Consider the following 24,938-nt stretch of genomic DNA (forward strand, 5'->3'; position numbering starts at 1 on the left):
TGATTATCCATTAACAACCTATATACATTACATTTTTAAATGAACTACACAATCACAATACCTTAATAAAGATCAGAAATACATATACATATAACAAAACTGACCTTAAATCTCTATCAATAAAGCAAAACCTATACTAATGCAAACTATTCATATCTATATCATATCCCCCTTTAAATGTAAAAGAAGGTTTATAAACCATATTTGGGAACATGGGCGCATTTTTTCTCTTCAAACTGCTTCCTGCTGAATGGGGGCATCATTAATTAGGTCTTTCATGGTATAACCTGTGTGCTAGATTCATCTCAGTTGGCAGTTCGGCAGTTGAGTGAGGTAATTTTCTGAAGGTGTTCACTGCAACCGTTCAGGAGGGCGTGGTCCATCATACCATAGCGGAATAGAAGAAATGAACAGGGTCTTATCCTCTGTGAAAACAAAATAGGAAACTCCTTTCGAAAGCATCATGTCCTTAGATCCAAATTTCAAAGTCAAGGCATCAAAATCTCTACGTTGGATTAGTTCAGCAGCATTTATAAACAAATATCTTTCGGCAGCTGTTGCTCCTTCCTCAGCATTCAAACAATTCAAAGAGAGCATAATAGCATACAGTATCAAGATTCTCTGTGTATTTTCCATCTTTGTACACTTTATTTTAACCTCTATTTCATGGAGGTGGGTCTTGTATCTTATCTGTTGCTTTCATTGGTTAATAATAAAGAAACTGCCTCGGCCCTCATAGGACAGAAAATTAGGTAGGCGGAGTAAACAGAAGAGAATGCTGGGGAAAAGAAGCTGAGTCAGGAGTCGCCATGATTCTCCCGGTCCAGACAGACGCAGGTTAAGATCCTCCCTGGTAAGCCAGCTCGTAGGCTACATAGAATATTAGAAATGGGTTAGAACAATATGTAAGAGCTAGCCAATAAGAAACTGGAACTTATGAGGCCAAGCAGTGTGTTTATTACTTAACCAATGAAATCAACAGATTGATATATGACACTCTCACATCATTTTTTTTTTTTTTAGTTCTTTGAGACAGGGTTTCTCTGTAGCTTTGGAGCCTGTCCTGGCACTAGCTCTTGTAGACCAGGCTGGTCTCGAACTTTACAGAGATCCGCCTGCCTCTGCCTCCTGAGTCCTGGGATTAAAGGCGCCTCCACCGCCCGGCGACTTGTTGGATTTTCTAGACAAGTTAGTCCATCATCTAAATGAAATACCTCTTCAACAGGCAGCTCTGACCAAGTCCTCTGGTTACCCCCCCCCCACCCGACCAGAGGGAAATCACTGCAAACAATTCTCTGTGTGTCTCCTTCGCTTAAGGTCCAGTGTTCCTTTATTGCTTCCAGAGAAGCTTGAGGTCAGGTGTCCAACAGATGGGGCTCAGCTCAGGCCTCACCAGGGCTTTTGCTGGTGTAGCAGCTGGAGTGAAAGGCAGCTCTGGTTTTAATCTTTTCCTCCCATCATCCTCCTGTCTTAAGTACACCCTCCCATCATCCTGGAGGAGGTGCAACAAGACTCACCTTTCTCCAAAATACAGCCCTTGTCTGGAGGATTGACACTACAGCAGGTGTCCCAGAGCTGTCCGTGGTGGAACAGGGAGGACTCACCCACCAGGCAGCTCCACTTCCATGTCAAGTCGTTCTCATCTTCTTGCCTTCTAATCCTCTCCATAAAACGGAGAAGGTCGCAGTAAAGTTCGTGAGCATTTCTGTGTGGGCTAAGGGAGGTAAGTCTGAGAAGCTTTGAAGTAAACCAAGTGCCTGTTAGGAACTCACTGCTTCCTCCCTGAGCCTCACGGCTGCACCAAGATGGTGGTGGTGCTGGGCTCTGAAGAGTCTACTGTAGTGTGGTCCCAGGGAGAGAGGTGGGAGGATGGGGTGATGGGCATTCCCCAAGCTGTGGTGCCTGGTGAAGGACCCAGCTGACTGACTTGGGTGTCAGAGTTCTGGAAATGATCCTGCTAGCCATACCCACCCGTTCTGTTGGGCTGTACTTCTGTGGAAGGCATCCTGACTGCCCCCCATTCCAGCCTCAGTTTTGCCTAGTTGTGACATAAACGGGCTGCACGATTTCAGGTGTGTCTCAGTGTCTCCGTTGTGAAAGGGAGCAAGTGTGTTCTGTCCCTGCTGTGCTGGTGTTCCCCACTGTCACTCCTCAGGCCGGGGTTGTCTCAGAAGGTGAGCTTTCTTTGCTATCACATAACTCCTATTGCCTCGCTCTCCCGTCCCGGTTGACTTCTTCTTTTGCAGTCTAGCCGCTGCCAAAGGCTGAAACAGCTTCCCCATCACAATCCCACCTCCAGATCTTGGAAACAAGGTTTCTATGACGTAAGTCCATAGCGTTCAAATGCCAAAACAGGCCTACCATGAAATCTCTGTGTGCTCCCCTTGGAAGACGGTGTGGCAGCCGGGATGTAAGGTGACTCTCGGATGCCCTGCTCCTCCCTGGGTTCTTTTGTGTCCCACCTGAGGCCTGGAATCAGCTGGACTTGCCAGGAGAACCAATAGATAAGCATTTCTTCCCCACTGTTTTATTCTTGTCAGAGTCCGGCCATTGAGCTAGCTGCACAGGAAAGCTCTAGTTCTAATCCGTTCCTTCGTTTTGATATTGGGAACAATCCTGACCTGTGAGCCCCGCACTTACCTGCCTTTCTGGATTGATTAGTGGATTTCCCCAAGACATTTTCTGTTTTCTAACTGACTACCCCTCTTTCTCAATGAGATCCTCTGTTTCTCTCACTGTTCAGTTTCTTTCTCTTTGGAATTATCAGTTTAGATTTAGAAGACTAAAAAAATCTTTTTCTTTCTTTCTTCTTGGCTTTTCAAGACAGGGTTCTCTGGGCAACAGCCATAGCTATCCTGGAACTAGCTCTTGTGGATCAGGCTGACCTTGAACTCACAGAGATCCGCCTGCCTTTGCCTCCCAAGTGCTTGGATTAAAGGCAAGTGCCACCACTGTCCAGCGACTAAAATGGTTTTATTGCTGAGTAATGATGGACAAGTCGATGTGTAAACAATCCCCAAGCCAATAGGTCAGCAGGAATCTATTGTTAACGGACTTGTGTGGGACATAGTGCAGACTGTGTTTATATCCATGGTAAAACACGTATTTCATTCTATTAAACGTGGAGATAAGGAGGCCGCTGGCTACGGGACTTTGCATCTAGAAGCAGAATACAGCACATGGAGATGCGTTTAGGTGCCTGTGTGCTGGAAGTGTCCTGTGCATTATCAGGGGGGGAAATGTGCTTATGGATTTAAGTTGCTACTTTTAAAATCAGTGTTCATGACATTCTTGAAGGCTTGTGACTGATTCCACCATCCATCCTAGGAAACAGATATAAAGGGCAGTCACTATTAATTTTTTATTTTTTTAATTTTTGTTTTTTCAAGATAGGATTTCTCTGTATAACAGGTCTGGCTGTCATGGAACTCACTTTGTAGACTAGATTAGCCCATAACTCAGGGAGATCTATCTGCCTCTGTCTCGTGAATTATTTTTTATTTTTATTTAAAACTTTTATTACATTTATTTGTGTGTGTATGCATGCATGTGTGTGCACGTGTGTGGTGTGTGTAGTATATGTATTGCTTCAGGAGTTGCTTCTCTCCGTCCACCAGGTGTGTTCTCGGGGTTGAAACCCGCTCTTCAGGCCACAAGCACCTTTACCTTCTGAGTCACGTCACTGCTTCCCTACCCAGCTATCATTTTTATTCCCATGTGGCCAAGGTGGAAAAATAAAATCCCCTAGGCTTAAAGGATTTGCTTTACATCAAGCAGTGACTGACTGCCAGGCAGAGTGCCTCAGGTCTGAGCTGAGTCACCCAGGCAGGGTGCTTCCTCCTAGCCTAAAGCAGATGAGGGCTTGAATTCCCTGAAAAGAAAGAGCCAAGTAGACTGTGTTTACACAGCGCTACAGAGAAAAGGGCTTAGGGAGGACCTTTGAGCTAAGCTGCATGCTCAAATGGAAAAAGAGGTGCAGTGGAGACGTGAGGGTGACTTTTATGGCTGAAGTATCAGTGCAGACTGATAAGGTCTTCTTAGAGAGATGGTGGTGAGGGACATGGAGCTGGCTCAGTGTGTGCTTCTATGAGGCAAGAAGGCTGACTTTGACCCTGGAGAATACAGAAAGGAAAACAACTTTGTTTTGGATGCAAGACGAGTTGAGGCCAGAAAGCACCCGCAGCAGAGCTGAATGATGAAGGCAATTGCTTCCCACACTGCGGTCACATGGCTCTTGCTTTGGACCATACTCCTAACTGCTCCTTTTCAATGATTATTTATTTATTTCTATTTTTTTGTGCATTGGTGTTTTGCCTATGTGTTTTGCATCTGTGTGAGGGTGTTGGGTCCCCTAGAACTGTAGTTATAGACAGTTGTGAGCCACTGTGTAGTTCTAACTGCTCTTAATCATCACAAACACAGCAAGCCCACAGCATCAAAGAAGTTACTGCATCTGGAAAAAGGTATCTGTAATTGACCAAGTAACTAGGGATCTCTGTCTTAACTTACAAGGTAGGGGAAATGGGCCAGTTAAGTAAACTGTTAGAACTCAGATTCTGGAAATATATGATGACAAAGATATTTGGTTTCCAGACACCAAAACTGCACAGGAGAGAACTTTGCTTTTGGAAAAAAGGCTAAACCATTTCATTTCATCACACCAAATAGTAATTACACCACAGTAGACTAGGAAGCATGGGAGGGGGGCCCTGAGGGCTGCTGGTGGTGCTGCAACATTTAATTTGACTTCAATGATACAGTCAAAAATCTGTGACTGAATACTCAGAACCAGCAGGTCAACCCAGAGTCCTTCAATGTGACCTTTTGCCTTGGGGCTGGAGCTACCCCTACCATCCTGGTGGATAATTGCCTTCTCAGTTCTCAAGGGTCCCATGTAAAGGAAATCCCACAGCTCTAATGCATTCCAGCGACTGAAGGGACTGCAGGAAGCGTTAGCCTTCATCCCTATCTAGCTCAAGGTCCCTGATTCATATGATAGCACATGAATTCAAGGATTCAAAGATCACTTGAGTCTACCTCCCCACAGTGCCTTCACAGCACGGAAATAGTGTAAGAGCTGCGTGTACAGGACGCTGATGAAGACAGAAACTAAGATGCCCTGTGGCTTGTGCTGTCAGCTCCCCACTGTGACCTCTGACCCCCGTGTAGCAAGTCAGTTCCAGCACTTCCTCTAAGCCTAGCTCACACAAGCCAGGCTTCCTTTCTGTGTTCCTCTGGTGTTTCTGTCCCCTGGCTGACAGCTACCCTCAGTCTTTTCATTTGCCTCAAGCCCCTCCACTGCCTTCCCTGTGTCCCTTCCCAAGTCCCATAGAGGGTAGAGTACATTGTGGTGTGATGTGGGAGTGTCATATATCAATCTGTTGATTTCATTGGTTAAGTTATAATAAACCAACTGCTTGGCCTCAGCTTAGAACATAGACGGGAGGAGTAAACAGAATAGAATTCTAGGCGGAAGAGGAAGCGAGGTCAGACTCTGCTCTGCTCCCGGAGAGACCCGACAGCTCTGCTGGAGCAGAGACGCCATGCTCAGCTCTCCCAGGCAGATGCACGCAATGAAGCTCCTCCAATCCCGGATGGATGTAGGCTAGAATCTTCCCGGTAAGTGCACCTTGGGGTGCTTACACACATCATTAGAAATGGGCTAGTCCAGGTGCGAGAATTAGCCTGTAAGGGTTAGAGTTCATGGGCCAAGCAGTTCTTAAATGAATACAGTTTGTGTGTTGTTATTTCGGGCATGAGCTAGCCAAGCGGCCGGGGTGTTGGGGACGCAGCCCCGTCGCTCATATTTCAACAGTGGTGAGCCTTTGTGTGACATGATTAAGCTAACCTTTGTGCCTCATAGAGGCTTCCATTACGAACAAGGTGGAGTTTGCCATTTGGTTTTTGTTGTTGTTAACATGTGTAACTGGGGGGCTGCTCAGGGAAGCTTCCTTTGGCCAGGTAATTTGTTCCTTTTGCAACAGAGCATGGAGATTTCCTCCCCTCTGGTGTTATGTATTGTTTGTGTGGGAAATTTTGAATAATTATGTAGTTGGGGAGTGTGCAAGCTGAAGGGGTGGTGTGTTTGGTCTGGTAGGACTTTGTTATAGCCTACTCTCAAATATAGGTCAGGGGTTTTAATGTCCTATAGCGAGGCCTGAACTGCTCCATAAATTTATTTTTAATGGAACTGTTAATGTATATGCAGTAGACAATAGATAAACTCAACATAACCAAGAAAGAGGCCTTAGGAAACAAGAGAGGGGTTTATGAGTATTAACTATGAGTACTAAGAGTCATTAACTAATTAATTAATTTAAAAGCCATTAATTAAAATCTATAAATTTATTAGCAATCTAGGGTATGTGCACCATGGGTTGGTGCAGTTTGAGGGTAAATCCTATGAAAAGTCGAAGGCTGACTAACAGCATGAAGCAGAAGCTTTAGGAGGAGCTGACTCATATGGGGGAAGGATTCATAAATAAATGAATGAGACATATTTTAATGAGAGCCATTGTGGAGGTATGAACTTAGTGCTTCAAGAATCTTGAAAGTGTAATTAATTATATTTTTGGCATTAAAATATGCTATAAAAGGAAGAAACATGCTTCTTGAAGGATGCCTCCTACTTCTAATGGCGTGAGAAGAAAGGAATTCTATACCTAGCAGACACCACAGACAAGATTTGGCTTTCTCTCAAAGACAGTGTACATTGAAACAGGAGACTCTACTAGAAAGAAACGTGAATATCCATAAGAAAATGAAGTTTTCTTGAAGCAGGACTGCTGGAGAGTTTGAGATTTGAAGAGTGATTTCCCCTGCCCTCCTTGGGATCACTCTGTTGGAGTTGGAGAACCAGGTGGCTAGATCCTGGAAGGAGCAGGGCAGGTAGGAGAAGCCGGAGTGAGCCACGGTGACGCCGTGAGCGGTCCATTCTGGTGGGAATGGGCTTGAGAGGAGTTGCTAGGCTGATTGTGATGCCTTAGTGATCAAGTGGAACAACAGAATCAGGAGGTGGCTATTGCTGACTTTTTCCATGACGCTACCATGTGGGTTGAACACTTCTGAACGACATATGGAGTATATAGGAAAATAGGTCTGAGTTTGGATGTAATATTAAAGCTGATGTGTGGCTTAGTCAGGCCCAGAACCTTGGCAGGACCAGGGAACATGTCAACAGTAGAGGAGTTAGTATCAAATGTTCCAGAAAAGTCAACAACAACAAAAACCCTAGAGAACAGCACTGACTGTGTTCACTGAGATATACACCAGGGTCTCTGTGAGGGCAGTTCCAGAAGGAAAGGGCAGAGGGTAGACACTGCAGCCTGAAAACAGAGAAAGAAGTGAGACTCATCCAGCAGGGGATTTCCTAGACAGAGGAGTCTCACGTGAGGCAAGGAGAGCGAGAAGAAAGACCGTTAAGGTTTTAGGAAAGGCAGCCTATGACATACTAATACGTGGAAGGAAGGTAGCCACGGAGAGAGAAACAGACTGAACAAAAAGGCGGGAGAGGGAGGACCTGCCTCATGTCAGTGAGATTAGGAGAGAGCAACCTCCACCTCCTTCCATAGGTGCCTTGGCCTCTTCAACCCAAGGGTCCACGGGTCCTGGCATCTCTCCTCAGCTGTTGTGAGTACCATGCTGGCTAGGAGTGAGGTGTGGAGGTGGGCGTCGTCTTTTACCCATGGCACCACAGTGGAGGGGGCTATGATTGTCACAATCGCTCTGAACTAGCAGTGTCAGAGACTTAAAACCACACAGAGTAAATTCAAGTTGGTCACCTCGGAGTCCAGTTTAGGGTGCGTCTGATGGCATCATCTCCGCCCTGAGCTTCTGTGCCCTTCTCATGGCCTCAAGCAGAGCTTCGTAAACCTTTCCATTCCTGTTCTCTTTTCACTCCCAAAATTTTTATGCTATCCATGTATGCGGGAATATAGATGACATTTACTGATTTAAAACTTGCTGAGTGTTAGCAGGATGTGTTCATTGAAGGAACATCTTCAATGCTTCCCAGAATTGATTGAAAATTTGATTTTATCCCAGCACTTGGGAGGCAGAGGCAGGCGGATCTCTGGGAGTTCGAGACCAGCCTGGTCTACAAGAGCTAGTTCCAGGATGGGCTCCAAAACCACAGAGAAACCCTGTCTCGAAAAATCAAAAAAAAAAAAAGAAAATTTGATTTTATGAATGTCAATGCAAAGGGTACTGCTTTGCATAAATATGTAGCAGAAAATGGTAAAAGTATGTATAGGGCCATTTCAGAAATTTCTGGAAATTATATTAATTTCAGGTCAAAATTCATTTAACAGTTAAAAAACGAAGCTCAAACCAACAACTTAAAAGACAATTTTAAAAACAAATCATTGTAAATTCAACATGATCCAGTACACTAATAGATATTTATACGTGGTAGGAAAACATTAGAAGTCATTGTTTTCTGTAATTAAACCACCATTTATCTAAGAGCGGAACATTTCTATCTACACAGCTCTAAGCACACGGCAGTGTCAGGCTGAGCTGCACTGCTCCTGGCAGCATTCCTTGGGGTGGCACAGGGTGTCCAAGAGCGCAAAATGCACTTTCAGATCCAAGGCTGTGGTGAAGTCACCTGATGCAGCGTGGGCGAGTGCTGCCAGAACCTCACATTCGTCATGCATTTGACCTGGAATGAAATTTTGATCATGTTCTAAACCTTTTTACTGTGGCCTGATTTTTGTGACCCCTGTACTGGCTTGTATGACCCCCATGAGACTTGCTACCCATAGTCTAAGAAGCCAGGTTCTTGAGCACAGCTGGAGCACTTTCTTCCTCTCAGGGCTGGGATGTTGTTGTGCAGGAGAGCCAAGTGCCCGCTACCAACTGTGGCCCCATCTTCTGGAGGCACCGGCTCTCCTGTGCTTTACGATACTAGAGACTGTTTCCAAAGGTCTTGATTTCTTCTTGTTCTTATGTGCTTGGCACTGGTATGGACCCTATTGGGAAGGGTCCACCTTACACTCAGAAGAAAGTAACAAAACTCTATGGTCTCCTAAAGACCAATCACGTTCTAAGAGAGGCGCCTACTAATCACACCTAACACACAGTTACTCATTGGAACCTAACTTTAGACCACAGGAGGGGGTGTGTGGAGGTAAGGGCAGGCAGAGTGGAGGAACTTTACTGTCTGTATAAGAATTCTCGGGCAACTGCTGAGCTAGGGAGTCAAGGGCCAAATCAAAAGACCAGCAGTGTGGAGAACTGAGCAAAGATCTGTGCTCAGTAGCAATGCTGTCTAAAAGCTCCAAGGACCCTACTAGAGACAAAAGTCATAGTTGTCAGACAGTTCAGATAGCTTGGCTACATTGTTTGCTTTAGCTGAGTGGCAGCTTGGAGTATGCATGGAGAAGGCCACGATGGCATCTACGTAGAGATGTACACTGGCAAAGTGGGCACTGGAGGGCAAGGCTAAGAAGGGCCTAGCATGCCAGTGAGGATGGTTTTCTTCGACTGCCACTCAGTGGGCTCCCCACCACCGCTCCCGTTCAGGCAGAAGCAGTGTAAGAGTGCCCAGGGACAGAATGGGATGCCTGGAGGATGGACATCCTGTTTAATGACCTATGTGGGAAGGCCCAGCTCACTGTGCCACAGTCCCTGGCTAGTGAGTGAGCAAGCAAGCAGTGTGCCGGTATGGTTTCTGCTTCTAGCTTCTGCCTTGAGTTCCTGTCATGAGTTCACACAGTGACCTGGAAGCGTTGTAGTAATTTAGCAGACTCACTAGATATTAGAAGTTCTTTGACCTTGAAGAATCCTTGTGGAAAACAGTGACTGTTTTGGCAAAAGGGCACACAGCCATTTCATGACTTTGGCCACAAGACACCTAAGGCACACCTAAGGCTCTTATATTATTGTGTATTGCAATAATATGATACATAATAAAGGACTGGAGTCCTGAGGGCATGTGATGCTTTCCTTTAGAAAGACAAGTAAATTAGATTAGGGACCTTGGTATGAGGAAATACTTTGTGTAACTTTCAATAAATATGCCGTTGTATGGCTGTTTGGGGTCAAGTCCACCAGAGAGGCTGGACCTTCCTGCTGCCACGTAGGCCTTAAGATTTCATCTTGGAGAGCCTTCTTTCTTCAATCGACCCACACCACACAGTGCACCCTGATATAGAAGTATAAAGTGAACCAAACCTTTTCTCCAAGTTACTTTTGCTCGTGGTTTTTATTATAGAAACAGCACATTGGAACAGGACTGAGGAAATGGCAAAGTTTTTGGCTAGACAGTGGGTCTCTGGTTTCGGGTTTCAGAGACGAAACATTTCTAAGGTTGCAAGTGGGAGACAGTAGATGAAGGGAACGGGCTGGAGCAACACACTGCACATTGGCTATTTGACTGCTAACATTCATGAAAATAAATGTGTCCTTAAAAACCATGTTAGCATGATATAAAGAAATTCAAGTTTAGAAGGATTTTCCTAAGCTATTGCTTATCATGACATTGAAGGTGAAATGGGAGAAAACAGGTCTTTCCATAAACCTTAGAAAGAATAAAGATGGATATGGTGTCTATAATCCCAGCACCCAGGAAGATTACCAAGAGTTTCAGACTAGCCTGGGATACCTAGTGATTTCCAGATCAGTCTGGACTACAGTAAGAAAGAGACTGTCTCAAAAATATTAATAATAACATTAGTAATAAACACACAAAACCCTTTTTCATTTTGTGATATCTGTAAAAAAATCAACTGAATAAATAGCAAGTTTTATATTCCAGATTTATGGCTTCTCTGGAAAAATAAGACGAAGCTGTCTGCTTGGGCCGGCACTTCTCCCTGGAAGAAGTGACCAGCTGCTTCGAGTCCTCGCTCCAGCACATTGCTGTTCCCTACTGGCTGAATGTTCACGTCATCATTCATCAGCATGTTCACGTCTTCCTCAGAGATAGGAGAATGCTGACATGTTTCTTGTGTCAAGAACCTATGAAAATTAGAAAACCATAGATGAACCAGGCAGGATATTCCTTTGTATTTTATAAGCAAAGTATGCCATTGTTGAAGACTATAAATTCTAGAACTCTATGGAACATGTCCTTTACCCATCGGCCACACAAACGTTTGTGTTTGCAATGCCCAATGACTCCTGTAATAAAATAATAACATAAAAGCACTCAAGTATACAAGAAAGAATTAAAACATAGTGTGATAAACAAGTACCTTTGGGGAGAAATTGTATTAGTCTATCATATTGTTGCTTTTAAAATAGAATATTTTTATTGAATCCCCAATAATTAATAGATTACCTCAAAGTGCTACCTAATTCAATAGCCACTGAGAAGATGTGATGAATTCACGAGGTGGTTTCTCCCTGGCTGGGAAGTACTGATACAATTCAGTGAGTGCATAGTTTCTTGGCAGCCATACGTACTTGTAGAGGACAGATCCAAGGAAAGCGGTTGAAGGTCTTTTAGTGCCAAAGGAGAGTAAGAATATGGAAATGAAAACTTCTGGCAGGTCTAACTTGCCACAGAAGTGCCCAGAGAGAAAGGGTCGTTGCGTATTTCTTGTTGTTAATGATGGTGTTAAATAAACACAATGTAAGGTTCAGGGTCCTACTAGATGAGACGCAGGAGGCCAGTGGGCACCTTGCATGGACCAGTACTTTGCTATAATCTGCTGCTCTCCTAAAGCATTTTCTGTTTCTGTTCCAGCGAGCTTTCACATTAGACCTGTGTGGAGCAGTAAAACAGGAAGGTCCTGAAATTGGACTGCATCTTTAGAGACGCACAGAAAATAAGATGAGAGTGGGGCTTGGGAAGCCAACATTGTCATAATATGTTGAGGAGAAAATTATGTGGAGTCCAAGCGCTCAGCGAGTCAGAAAAATCTGGAGTCGTAACATTAGACCCTGTGAACTGGAAACCAGATCCCAATTCCTAACCTGCGGGGTGTAAGTGACAGCGAGGCGTCTGTAAACAGCATCGGGGTTATCTGGGGAGACTGAAAGTTTATTGTGGACCAGGGACCCTGAATAGCTCAGGGCCTAGCTATCAAATTAATAATGCAAACACACGGAAGACAGTCTGGTGAAGAACGACAATTAAAAGCTGAGGTGATTGAAATGTGAAGGCCTAAGAGAGTCAACGTTGTGAATTGCCAGCACGCTAGAGTGAGATTATAAAGGTATTTGTTGACTTTAAACATGAACAAGTTGCTTATCAGAATTCAGCCATTATTGTATGGATGCTATAAACTGACAGCAACACCTTAGAGTTATCCAGAAGAGCAAATTTATCAACGACATGAGCATATTTTATTGCTTTGTGCTGAAAATTAGTTGAAAAGAAATGCTAACAGTATTTCTTGAATGACTGCATTTTGGCTCCTTTTCTAACTCTAACTTCTATGAATTTTACAATGCCATGAAACACTTCAGCAAGGAGTTTGGCATAATATTTACAATTTCTTTAATAACATTGCTCAGGGAAGAGGAATGATGGGAAGCAATCACTTAGTAACTGTAGAGGCAGAGGCAGGAAGAAGGAGAAACAATTGCTTACTTACTGCACTGGTGATGGTCGAGCTTGAGAAGCAAGTAGGGGTCCAAGAATCGCATGTCACAGGAACCAAGTAAGGGTACCAGTTGGCTGTTGGTGGAACACGTGTGAGCAGTGGCTTGTGGGAGACAACCACTTAGGTCCAGGATAAATCCAAACCTGGCACAGACCTCCACCATCATTAGCTACAGCTCTGCCAAGATGCTTTGGGGACATTTAAGTTAAATGCCAAGTTCATTTCAATGAACTCTCCCTAATATGTTCTGTTGGGGACCTGGAATGAAGTAGATCGGTGTGCTAGTTTTGGAGGGGATAAGGAGGGTGCATTGGATGGCAGCGTCACAAACCACCACCACCACCTCCTCTTCTCCCCCCCCCCCTCCACCACCACCACCACCACCACCACCACCAAAGCAACCCACTCTGGGTGCCCCACCCTCAGCGTGCACCTGCCCAGCCCAGGGCACTCAAGGTAAGAGTTGAAGATACTTTGTTGGTCACAGCGTTCTGCTGTTGACACGTAGAATGCAGAGAATTAGAGTCTAGAGAAAGGGCAGGGCTCTCCAGGTGACCGTTGCAAACATCAGTACTTGGGAACTTCGCCAGTAAGACCCCTCCCTGCATGCTGCCCTCTGTTTCAGAACATACAGGCGACCATGACTGCAGATCTGATAGAGCACTTGAGAAACTGAATTATTTAAAAGTATTTCCCTGCAAAACTGTCACAAGACAAAAAGAGTTTTGAAGCTCAACTAGGAAAGCAGTTGGCATGGAGGGGTGGGGCGGAAAAAAAAACAATTGAAACCTTGTCTATCCACAGAAAATATGTTAGTGTGTAGGCCCAGTTTGACTTTGTCCAGTAGGTTACAAAAGCATGCCAGAGGATCAGAGGAATTAAGACACCGCAGGAATAACAGGGAAGGTTTTGATGTTTCTGGGGCAAGGGTGGGTATGTTTATGATCGTGAAGCTAATTTCCTTAAAGGCCTCTTGGCAAATGAGGGCAAGGTCTCGAAGTTCAGTCCCAGCGGACTCTCAGTTTCTCCTGTGCTCGGGAAACGAAAAGGAAATGCACAGTGAGAAAAAAAAAAAAAACCTGGGGTGCCAGAGTGAGGCATGAACTTGGCCCTCGGGGTGCATGGGATGGAAAGGTGGAGCCTCTGGTATCAGCGGCGCAGAGGTCTTGCCAGTGCTTCCCTTAGGCTGCATAGTGGTCCTGCCCTCTCCCTTGGCTCCAGGAATGGAGGTTTAGGGAAAGTATTGCCTGTGGGAGCTGCACGTTGATCACGAATTTTTGATCCTGTCCCAAAAGACGTGCTTGATTTGGATGGTACCCACGAGGGATTGGAAGAACAAGCATCCTTGGGGGCAGGATTAGGAAGGACCGGACAGGGAGGAACTAGAGTGATACCCCACCCCCGACCGCGGCAGGTCAACCCAGAGGCAAATAAACCCTGCAGATGTCCTCTGTCAACGCCTGCCAGCCATCCCACCCCTACCCCAGATCCTGGCAAGCAGTCATCATGTCCGTTGAGTTTAGCAGTCCAAGAGCACGCAAGAGAACTGTTTCTGCATAGAAAATGGGTCCCCTCCACCGAGGAAGCCCAGCGGGAACTGGGTGGGAAGGGACCGGGTTCCCAGTGCGGGGCTGAGGCTGGACACCAGGTGCAGCAGACCCGCGTGCACGCTGTGCCTCGGGCCGGGGATGGCTTCCGATGACTGACAGTTGGCGGTGGGGTACGACCTGCGCCCGCTGACCGGGCCTGGAAGACCACAATCCTAACGGCCGGCCGCGACCCGGGCCCGGACGGGTCCCCGCGGCCTGTAGGGGGCGGCGCGAAGCTCGGGAGGCGATGGCCGCGGATAGGTCGCGGTGGGCCCGGGGGCCGTCGCCAGCCGCCCTGGGCCTCGGCTGAGCCCGGAGGGGACTGACGGGCTTGGGCGGAGCCGGGAGCCCGGGAGCCCCGCGCGACCGCCGCGCCTCCGTGTGCCGCCAGTGCTTCGGGCGCCGTGGAGTGGGCGCGAGGGACATCGCTGCGAGCCCGCGCGGACGCCCGGCCTGAGGGGACGCGGCGCGCGGCGGTGGGCGCCGGCGCGCGCGCGTTATTTTTGGCGCCCGCAGCGGCGCGTGTGCCGGGGCGTGTTTTCCTTCCCCAGGTGCCGGCAGCCGCGCCGCCGCCCGAGCTGACTCTCTCCCCTCTCTGTCTCTCCCCGACCCCGGCAGGACCCCAGAGGTGATTCGGCCGGCACGACGCCCTCCGTGCGGGAGGCCAGCTCGCCACACGCGTCACAGCTAAATCAGAAAGAGGAAGAAAGAAAAAAAAAAAAAAAAAGAAAGAAAAAGCGGAAGAAGCGGCCAAGGCGGCGGCAGCGGGAGGCGGCGAGGAGGAGGGGCCGCGCGAGGCGGCCCGAGGCGGCGCGGGGACGCGGGGACGCGGCTTTGTGCAGGCGGGTCGTGGGGCGCCCATGGCGGAGTGTGGCCGGGGCGCCGCAGGCGAGGCCCTGCCCACCTCCCCGGGCCCGGCCCTCGGCGCCAAGGGCGCCCTGAAAGCCGGAGCCGGGGAAGGCGGCGGCGGCGGCGGCGGGGGAGGTCGCCTCGGCCACGGGCGGGCGCGCTATGACAGCGGCGGGGTTTCCAACGGAGACTGCAGCCTCGGCGTGTCCGGGGACGAAGCCCGGGCCAGCCCCGCCAGGGGACCTCGAGGCGTGGCGCTCGCGCGGACCCCTAGCCCGGCCGGTCCGGTCCCCAGGGACAGCAAGCCGGGCGGCCTGCCCCGCCGGAGCAGCATCATCAAGGTAGGTTGGAGACCCGCGCGCGTCCTTGGGCTCGCTTTCCCCGCCCGCCCGGGGAAGCGGTGGCGGAAGGAGGCGACGCAGAGTGAGCCCGCTGCAAAGGGGAAGCGAGGGTGTTTGGAGTGCTGGAGCTGGGATTGGAAGCCCTTGGCATTGGGGAAGAATGGAGAGGAGAGGTGATCTGGAGTGTGCCTGAGAGCTGTGCTCTGACGTTCCCAGAGCAACTTGGGGCTGTCACCTCTCCGGATCGACTTGGAATTAAATGGGCCTTGTACCTGCCTGGGTAGGGACATGGTTTTCAACAGCAGCTTAGCCTGGTGGCACACTCCCTCTAAGGTCGCTGTTGAATTTTAAAGACAGGGATCATGTGAAAATATTTTCTTAAAGCCTCAGACAATGAACATATATTATTTAATAGGTTTCTTCTAATCTACATTGTAATCAGTTGCCCCTAGCAAGCAATTGTAATTGGAGGATGTAAGCTATATATCCCCCTCCTTTAATTATGTGGAGAAAGGAAACAGAAAGGCAGATTTCCTCTGTTTTAGGCTCGAAAGCTCTGGGAGATTACAGTTCCCGCACAATTTAATTCCTTCCGAGCTGCCATAGGCAGGCCTCGGGATCAGCAAGTTCCTTTGCAATGGTTTTGCTTTTTAACCCCCATGGTGCTATTTAGAAAACCACCAGTTGTTTTGTGAATTTTAAATTTCAAGAAGTGACATTAAGAGTTTTTGGTAGTTTCCTTCAAATATTACAGTTTAGTTTGCAACATAAAAATATTTCTTGTGACATGCCGTAGAGAAGAGAGTTGACAAGCTGAGAAGAGCCTTGGGCCGGATCGACCCATTTGACTTGCTTAATTTTGGAGCAGCTATGGATTGTTGCTCATGGAAAATGAAGGGGGCTTTAGGACAGGGCAGCGAGGGGCAGTGCACACTAGCAGTGCAGCTCACATCCCTCTCGCTGATAACCCAGAGTGTCACAGCGGCAGAGGTGGCTCTGGTGGGACTCGAAATTCAGAAATCTAGTCCTGTAAACGTGACTCTGTGTTATGAACCTCTGCTTCATCTTTGGAACCCACCGCTTGCTGCTGGGAGGCCACTGAGAAGCTGTGTTCCCCTGTCATCTGATTGCTCAGTCTCTGTGTGGGAGGAAGTCAGGCACAGTGGAAGGTCTTAACGATCCACATCACCTTCCTGCAGCAAACTTTGAAACTGAGAGAAGTAGTGTCTTCATTGCCTGGGTAGCTTTTAGTGTCGTCTTGTCTTCTAGGATGTAGTTTGTTTTCAAGTATATATGATTATTGATTCCATTTGTGGAACTATGTGATATTTCTGTTTTTTATTGGTTAACAAATATTTGTGGTGATTTTACATTATGATAGTAATAAAATTTTATGTGATGGTTTCAGAGACTTGCTTACTTCACAACCTTTCCTTCAGAGGGTTTTGAGGGCTTGTTTTCACGTGTAAAAAGCTGGAATTTGTTCGTCTCCACGTTGAGATTCATAGGGAACAGTGATGGCTAGGAGCAGTGTTGTGGTTTTGTTGTTGTGGAAGCTAAGACAGAAGGATGTGAACTTGAGGTTGAGTCCTTGGAACTGCTTCACCACAGAGGCTGTAGAAACCCAACGAAAAGGGCACACTGTTCAGAATCACTGCTTGGGAAATGGTGGTGCTACTTATATTGAATTCTGAGTATCAAAGTTATGCTTTCCTTTTTCTTCATTTTAAAGGAGCCAGTTAGCGTTTTATTCAACATGATGCCCTAGAAACACAGCGCCAGGCTCATTGCAGGCGCTCAGCAAGTTATTTACTGTAGGGCTAGGGGAATGGGGAGGAAGTTCATGTTTTTTTCTCAAAGTGCTTTCTGAAACAGGTGGTTTTGGATTTACCAATCATATCTTAGTATCTTGTACCGAGTAAGATGACTTGACAGATTCCCCTTTCTGGTCTTTATTTCAACTTATTTTTTCTTAACCGTTCTGGAAAATTATGGAAGTAGTGTTGGAAGTTGATTGTACCTACGGTATAGAAAGCAAGGCCACTCTAGATAGGTAAGTAGTTATGTTTCTTTGTGAACTGGTGTCTTGGAGCATCAAGATTTTAGGGATTTCGTGTTGTGCTTCCTAAAGATACATTATATAGCGTAAAGAGAATATCTTAAAGAATAAAGAAGCCTCTTAATTTAATATCAAGTTCCACAAAACAGTGAGTGCTGAACAGGTGCCTTTGCCACAGGAGTACAGAAATTGTATTTCACTTTTGTTCAGAAATAACACGGGCGCATAAGCTTCAGCGGAGCTCATGGGGAAAGGCATAGAGGTGTTGGCTTGGTTTCATGGGTTCTTCCTAAGCTGGGTGCTGAAGACAGCACAGAGCAGTGGCTGAGGGCCAGAGGGTAGCGTGTGTGGCCTGTGCTGGCTGCTGGCAGCCGTGTGCTCCTTTTCTGCCTTCTACTTCTCAGACTTCACATCCTGTCAGGTCAGGGTCACACTAAGGCAGAGCGAGGGACACACGTGACAGTGGTAGGGGAAGGAAGGCGGGACACTGACATGATTGGCGTGTTCAGAAACACATGGTGAGTCTATCAGAAGTCTACTTATTTAAAGTAATTTCTCTGATGTTTCATCTGTTTTATAAATAGCAACGAGCAAGAAATTATTGTTAAATTTTTTTCCTCCCAAAATAGATACACAACTCTACACTAAAAGAGCTCCTCACTTATGGTAGCAATCTTGATAAAATCAGGAGAGGTCTTATAGAACATTTTATAGATGCTTTGAGAGGGGACGGAAGTTGTGGAAAGCACTGGCAGATAGTTATAGCTCTCTTTAACTTACTGAAAACAAAAGTATGTTCCCGAGGTAGTCTGCAGAGTCACATTGCTGGATTCTTAGGGATGAAGTTGTGTCTGTCATTTTCAGTAATCTAGTAAATGAAAACACCGCTTTCATTTTCTCTTTCCGTAGTTCACTTGGGCACACTACTCAATACAATCTATTTTATTTTCAAATAGATTGTTTGGTTAATTTTTCAGATGGCCACTTATTTTTTTACATACATAGTTTATTCATTAATTAAAATGTGAAATAATATTTGGGGCCTTAGGTTTGTTTTAGAAATAAATGTATGAGTATGACTATATTAATTTTGGTGGTTTGTTTTCATGAGAACTAATAAAAATCCTTCGCACTCGAAAGGGTTCTGTGTTTGCAGTTGCACTTGGTATCAGTTTTATGAGCTGTAGCAATGGATGGAGTCTCCTAGTCATTACCAGAGTCAGCCTGCAGAGCCTTTGGCCAACTCTCTTCACCCCTCCCCCAGATCTCTGTCATCCTCCCTTCTCCACATTCTTCCAGTGTGGCAGCTATCAATGCGGGGCCTTTTCCATACTGAGGGTGTGCAGCTATTGCATTACTTGGTGTTCAGATGAAGTAACAGTAACCGCTGCTTACTGAACTCTCACTGTGGCAGGACATGTGAAAAGTGTGGTGGTCTTCCCTGACTCTGACGTGGTCCCATGTCACCCACAGAGGGTGGAGGAGGCAAAGTTCAGAGAGGCTAGCTCTGTGTCTTGTGCTGGAGCTGCATGCAGTATGTCTCTTGACTGTGGCCATGTTTCATTTTCTTTAGATCACTCTATCCATTTACACTTTTTGTGTAAGTAAGGGAGGTTTGCTGGTACAGGGTAAATGTGCAGGCTGTTGGGGGGGAGAGACTCTGTCTCTGCTGGACAAGTAGTTGATAGATAACACAGCCAGGCAGCTGTCTCATCACCTGTCTTAACTACTTGGCCACGCTTCCAGCTTCACACTGACTTTGTTTTTCTTAATATAGAATTGTATATGTTGAGTAGAAGAAATTGTCTTGCAATCTTTATAGAAACATATATTCTTCTGCCTTGGTGCTGAGCTCCCAAGCAGGAAGAACATCAGACTTTTAAAGAACTGTTTTTCATATTCAAGCAAAATAATAAACACATATCTGAGCATTATACTGGGGCATGGTTTAGTTAATTGAGCTCTTTACAGGCAGAGATTGGCATTGGTCAGTTCTGCACTGGTAAAGTTCAGGGCTCAGTAACTTTTCCTTTTTCTGAATTAGAACTTAATGTCTGTATTTAACTTTAGTCTCTTGCTTTTCTTTCTCTTTTTCACACAAGGAGAAACAAAGGCAACTGCTTGCTAGGCATGTAGAAACTGGATCACAAAGTGAATTGTTGAATAGATAGGCAGATCCAGATGGAGCCTTTAGATCAGAAAATCTTAGGGCCGGTCAGCGGCTCTGCACTCTACTCTGTACTAATGCATTTAAACCAATAACTGTTGGGATCAGAGCAGGACTGACTGTTCCAGCTAAAGAGCCTGTCCCAGAGTAATCAGAGTTCACCATTTATACGCAGTGCAGTCTCTTGCCCACCCTTTGCGTTTCCTTCTTTTAATCTTTTATATGATTTGCATTTTAAATCAAATCCATAAAGTCAATCGGTGGGAAATTGTTTAATTAGTTGATTGTATCATTCATTTATGTTTTCTTAGAATATTCTCTTCCCAAATCAGTTTACTTCCTTCTGTAGCGCTGGGTGTTCTATAAGGGGTTTAACTTATATTGTTTGCTTTTAAGGCTTAAGTTATCAAATTTTGAATTTTCGATAGATACAGCAATACTATTTGTAGCCATAATGCAACATAAAATGAACATTTGTAGTTTCTTTTTAGATGTATGTATTGGTCCCCAAATCCCTTAAATCTTAAGTTTTGGATGGTATTGCCTACTCAACTGCTAGACCTCTGTGTTAGTTCAGCTCCTTTTTGTTTTTATTTGTGGGATGCAAGTATTTCCACCAGAAGGACATATGAATGGCTGAAAGTATTATATATAGAAACCATGTAAGCCACTCAACCAGTGCTTTTTTTTCTGCTGATAATAATGAATCAGAAAGGTTATATTTGGCATATGAGTATGCCAGAGCCCCTGGAGAAATATAGTCACACCCCTTTCCTCCCTTATGTCAGCATAACTCTGAAACATTGGGGTTCACAAAGCATATAGTTAATTGCATTGACCTGACAGTCAGGTGAATTCAGGCTGTTGGTAGATACTTGGCACCTTTGTACTCTACAACATCAGAGCAGGGTTCTCTGGCCTGTAGTACTTGACCATGGCAGGGTTTATTAGGTAAAATGTATTCTAGGAACCCTCTCAACTTGGCTGCACCCTGGCTGTGTGGTACTTGTTCGGATTATTCATAAGGCAGAGCATTGGAGTGAAATGAGAGGATGGCAGATCATCTGACTCCCCCGCATGCTTCCGTGTGGCCTTGTGTGCCCATGTCTAAGATGAGGAGGATAAAGACCCTCTCCCAGCACTGTGGAGACGCAGTGAGCGGAGGTGTGCTCAGTGCCTGGCAGGCAGTCGGAACTCCCTGAGCACCATCCAGGAGGTTTTTCCTCTCCCATTTCTCGCTGAAGGTTGTTCTGTAATGAGCTGGCTCCTTCAGGGTCATTGGAATTGGAGTTCATTGGTACCGTGCCTGTGTTGGAAGGCAGTAACAAAAAAGCGCCGAGAAACTTTCTAGGTCTGTGCTGTTGATGCTTTGGAGAGTGAACTATTTAGGTGCTTTTCTGAATCCTGTGTTTTAGCACAGTTGAACATGTGTAAGTGGCCACAGCTGCATGGCATTCTCATTTGTCTTGACTGGCTTGGGAAAGTCTGGGTTTTTATTTTTTTGTCGCTGCAAATATTTAATAGTGTCTCCATTCACTCCAGAAGTATCTCAGTTTGGAGCCGGGGGGATGACCTTCTATCAAAGCCCAGCCTTTCTCTGCTTGGATTATGTTCTCCTCTGTCACTCCTAGGACGTTGTTTAGTTGGCTGCTTCTCAGTTAGTATGAAGTATTTTGTTTTATGTTTCTGCCTTCTAGTTCCAGCTTCACCTGTATTTTCCTACTGCTCCGCTTCTCTCTACCTCATAGGTACCTGTGTCTTATTTACTCCCTGACTTTATGAAAAAGTTCAATGTCTTATGGAAAGTGTGTATTTAAGTGTGTGTGTGTGTGTGTGTGTGTGTGTGCACGTGCATCAAATGGGAGTTAATAAGTTTTGATGAATGACAACTCAACAGTTTTTTGAAGAGATTATTAGATTTAACTCCAAGTGATTCTCATTGGAACATACCACTTCATGTGCTGTGTTCTTCAAAAAGAAATTTTTTCCATGCACTTAATTTAAAAAAAATTATTTGAAAATAATCATAAGGAAAAACTTTCATATAAAGTTGAGTCCAGAAATTTCATTCCTTTCAGAATTGTTCTGATGAGGCCGAATAATCTGTCCCTTTTATGTTCCTGAATTAAGAATGGACCTTTGAATTTTTATGTTTTGATCTAAGAGTTTAAATAGCATATCCAGAGAGTGTTACTGTCTGTTAAAGCTCTTAATCTCTTTCCTGGTATTTGGGTTTTTAAAAGCAACTTACATAGCTTCTGCTCAGCTTTTGTTTCTTTTTAAGGAGTTAAATTACTTAAACTTTTATTCATTGATATTGGAATGTCAAAGGCATTTATTGGAAGTGCTGTGGAATTAATAATAAAGAAGGAGTGTGAGGTTCTGATATGCAGTGTTGAAATGGGAATCTCTGTTCTCTCAGTTTATTTTGTCATCTGATGCTAGAAATCCAGTCCTTTATTGCAGTGGATGGATTAGGTAAAGAGAAACAGGTGTTTCATGGTCACCATTTCACACCTCTCTTCCCAGAACTTGCAATGGTCTTTATAATCATCCTCTTTATAGGCAAGGAACCTTTCCACAAGGATTGAGAGTTTACATGGGCAAAGTCAGCATTCAGACCAAATTTGCCTGTCTTTGAAAGTCCATGTGGACTTTTTTGTTTGTTTTGTTTTCTGATTCACCATTTTTTTCTACTCTAACTTCTGAAATATAGAATTTTTTTTAAAAAAAATTATACCTACTCATTTAACTCTTATATGCCCAAGCCATTCTGGCTCCTTAATGTTAGAAGAAACCACATGTGCCTAACTGATTTCAGAGCTGCAGTCCTGGCTGCAATGCCCTAAGTTCTGCCTGATCTGCAAAGCATTTTCCTTGACTGTGAGGTCAGTATTTGGGCATCTTGTAGTGTGCTAAATATACTGAGTTGAAAGCTGCAGGTGTTAATATCCCCAGAACTAAGCAGCTGGATTTAAAACACATCAATAGTGAAGACTCATGATATTTTCAGAGTGGAAAGTGATCACATAAAATTCTGTCACTAGAGTTATACGAGGCCATACTGGTTAGTAAGTATATTTAGGTCCTGGCTATGGTTGAATTAATTTATTTGCATACCAGTATAACAGAATTGGAAAATTTGTTCTGTAATATTGCAGTATGTGGTCATTAATAGAACAAAATGTGGTCTTACAGATAGCAATTTTGTGGATCTTTTTGTGCTGTACATATCTGCCTGCATACACACTCTACGCATGTACGCATAGACTGTTTATAAAGACAGTGCAGAAGAGTGAGCTGGCGGGAGTCTAGTCTGTCTCCTTAGAGGACGAGATGGGTAGCAGGTTTCTGCTCTCTGATTGAAAATGGCCAGGAAACGGTTGCACACTTTTTATGAATATTGCTTATGAAGCTTTAGTTGCTTTTTACCAATTAGTGTGGCCACAGAGGGACAAAGTGGCCTGTTTGCAGCCGCCATTAGAGTCGAGCTTTATGACTGTCCCCCTGTGGTCTCGTTTCCTTTTATGTTTCTTCTCTTTCCAAACCTCTGCTCCTGTAGTCATGGTTCTTAGGATTTTTCGAGTTATTTTATATTTTAATGTTTATTCTTGAAAAGTATTAATGAGTTGTTTAGGTGTCTCCACCCTCCTGCCTGTTGAGCCATTCATTCCAGCTGCCAGCAGACTCGTTGTTCCGGTCTCTCAGTTCCGGGTTAATGAATAATAGCATGAAGGATATACTTATTTTTGAGGCATTTAATAGTTGGTTACAAGAAATCTATACATTTCTTATATAGAAAGCCTTGTTTTAAGGCTTTCATTATTTATGTATGGTCCCATAAATAATTTTTTATTTATTAAAAATACTAATCTCTTTCATAGCACTTATTGTTTGCTGCAGTAGATACTGCCAAGCAGTTTTCCTAGCTAGTTAAAATGTTTTAAATACTAAACAGGTTGAATACTTCGAATTGCTCCAAATATACATAATTTGTATTATCAGTGGGTTTTTTTTGGTAGTTATTTTCATGGCTATGTGATTAATGGAACATTACTGTGGTTTTCTGGTTGTGTGATACTGAGAACTTTTTTCATGTTTCTTGATCATTTGGATGTTGTCTTTGTTTTTTTTTTTTAAGGCCAGTTTGACTCCCTTGCCTGTTTGAATTTTTTAAAAAATTGATTTGCTAACTTTATGTTTTCTGCATGTGTCTTTTGTGAGATATAGACGTGTAAATGTCTTCTCCTGGGTATGGCTGTCTCTTCACTGGCCTGAGAGGCTTTCTTGTAATGGAAAACAATTTCTAATTTTTGTGAAACCAAATTTATTAACATTTTCAGTTATGGTTATGGTTTTTGTGTCCTCTTTTAAAGAAATCTCTTTTTTTGACCATGAAGATTTTAATTAATTAACTTGTAATCTTTGCTTTACTTTTCATATTCTAGTGGAATATATACATATTTTATATTATTCATATCATTTGTATGCACTAATATTAAATAAAAATTTATACCATGCATTTATATTAACTAGAAATACATATTTATATTAAATATATGTTTTATATATTTACATGCAAATGATACCCTCAGCACCACTTATTTGAAAATGGGGTCTTTTATTCATGTATTGCATTGCCTTTTTTGATAAATCAAGTGACTGGTTTTGTGGGTTTGTCTACATGTTGCATTCTGGGTCTTGGAGAAAGCCTTCTCAGAGCACTCATGTTCCCGAGAAGTGGTCCGATAGGGATGCCTGACCGTTCAGCCTTTGCTGAGACAAGTCTCCTTTTCCTTTCCTCTTTTCACCTTGTGTTCAAATGACACACTTTACTTGTAGGAAATGCTGGTAACTCAGAGAAGGTTACATCGTGATTGGAAGGGACAGATTGGTGGTACTGTGGTGCCTTCATTCTGGTGTCGTGATGAGTGAGCACAAGCTCCTGGGGTATCCACAAATGTATTCTATTAGTTATAAAGCAGTACTGTAAACTCAGTTATGTGGTGTGTACTCTGACCTCTCAGTGTGTGCCCTTAGGTTGTCATTAGTCTTGTTTATTCTATTTGGACAGGGTTTATTTTCCACATTCTGTGCGGGAATCTAGCACAGAAGCATACATCTTTCACTTGTCTTGGGCAGGTTCCCAGGAAGAGAAGTAACTGATGAGAAGGCTGAGTTTGAAGGACCTCTAGGTTTTGTTGTTTGGTTTTCTGTGTAGGCTGTGTGCTTCCTGTATACATCTTTATTATGTTCAGACCTAATATCCCAATATACCTCTTCTCTCCCCAAGACTTTTATCATGAGTGGTTGTTGAATTTTGACAAAGGCTGTTTCTACTTTGTCTTTTCATTTTCATTAAAATTCTAGGAATTTTAA

At 44.5% G+C, this 24,938-nt stretch overlaps 1 protein-coding gene across 1 annotated transcript in view; it reads left to right on the plus strand.

The window, feature by feature from the left end:
* Positions 1-5,512: 5,512 nt before the first annotated feature.
* Plcl2 (phospholipase C like 2) overlaps positions 5,513-24,938 on the plus strand; it is a 179,015-nt gene continuing 159,589 nt past the window's right edge. The window contains exons 1-2 of the mRNA XM_050165065.1: positions 5,513-5,619; positions 14,762-15,333. Of these exons, the coding sequence (XP_050021022.1) occupies positions 15,004-15,333 (330 nt within the window). The 5' untranslated portion in view covers positions 5,513-5,619; positions 14,762-15,003. The remainder of the gene's footprint in view (positions 5,620-14,761; positions 15,334-24,938) is intronic.

This window comes from Alexandromys fortis, unplaced genomic scaffold (genome assembly GCF_014885135.2).
Source record: "Alexandromys fortis isolate MF-2015 unplaced genomic scaffold, M_Fortis_MF-2015_v1.1 scaffold_121, whole genome shotgun sequence".
Taxonomy (NCBI): domain Eukaryota; kingdom Metazoa; phylum Chordata; class Mammalia; order Rodentia; family Cricetidae; genus Alexandromys; species Alexandromys fortis.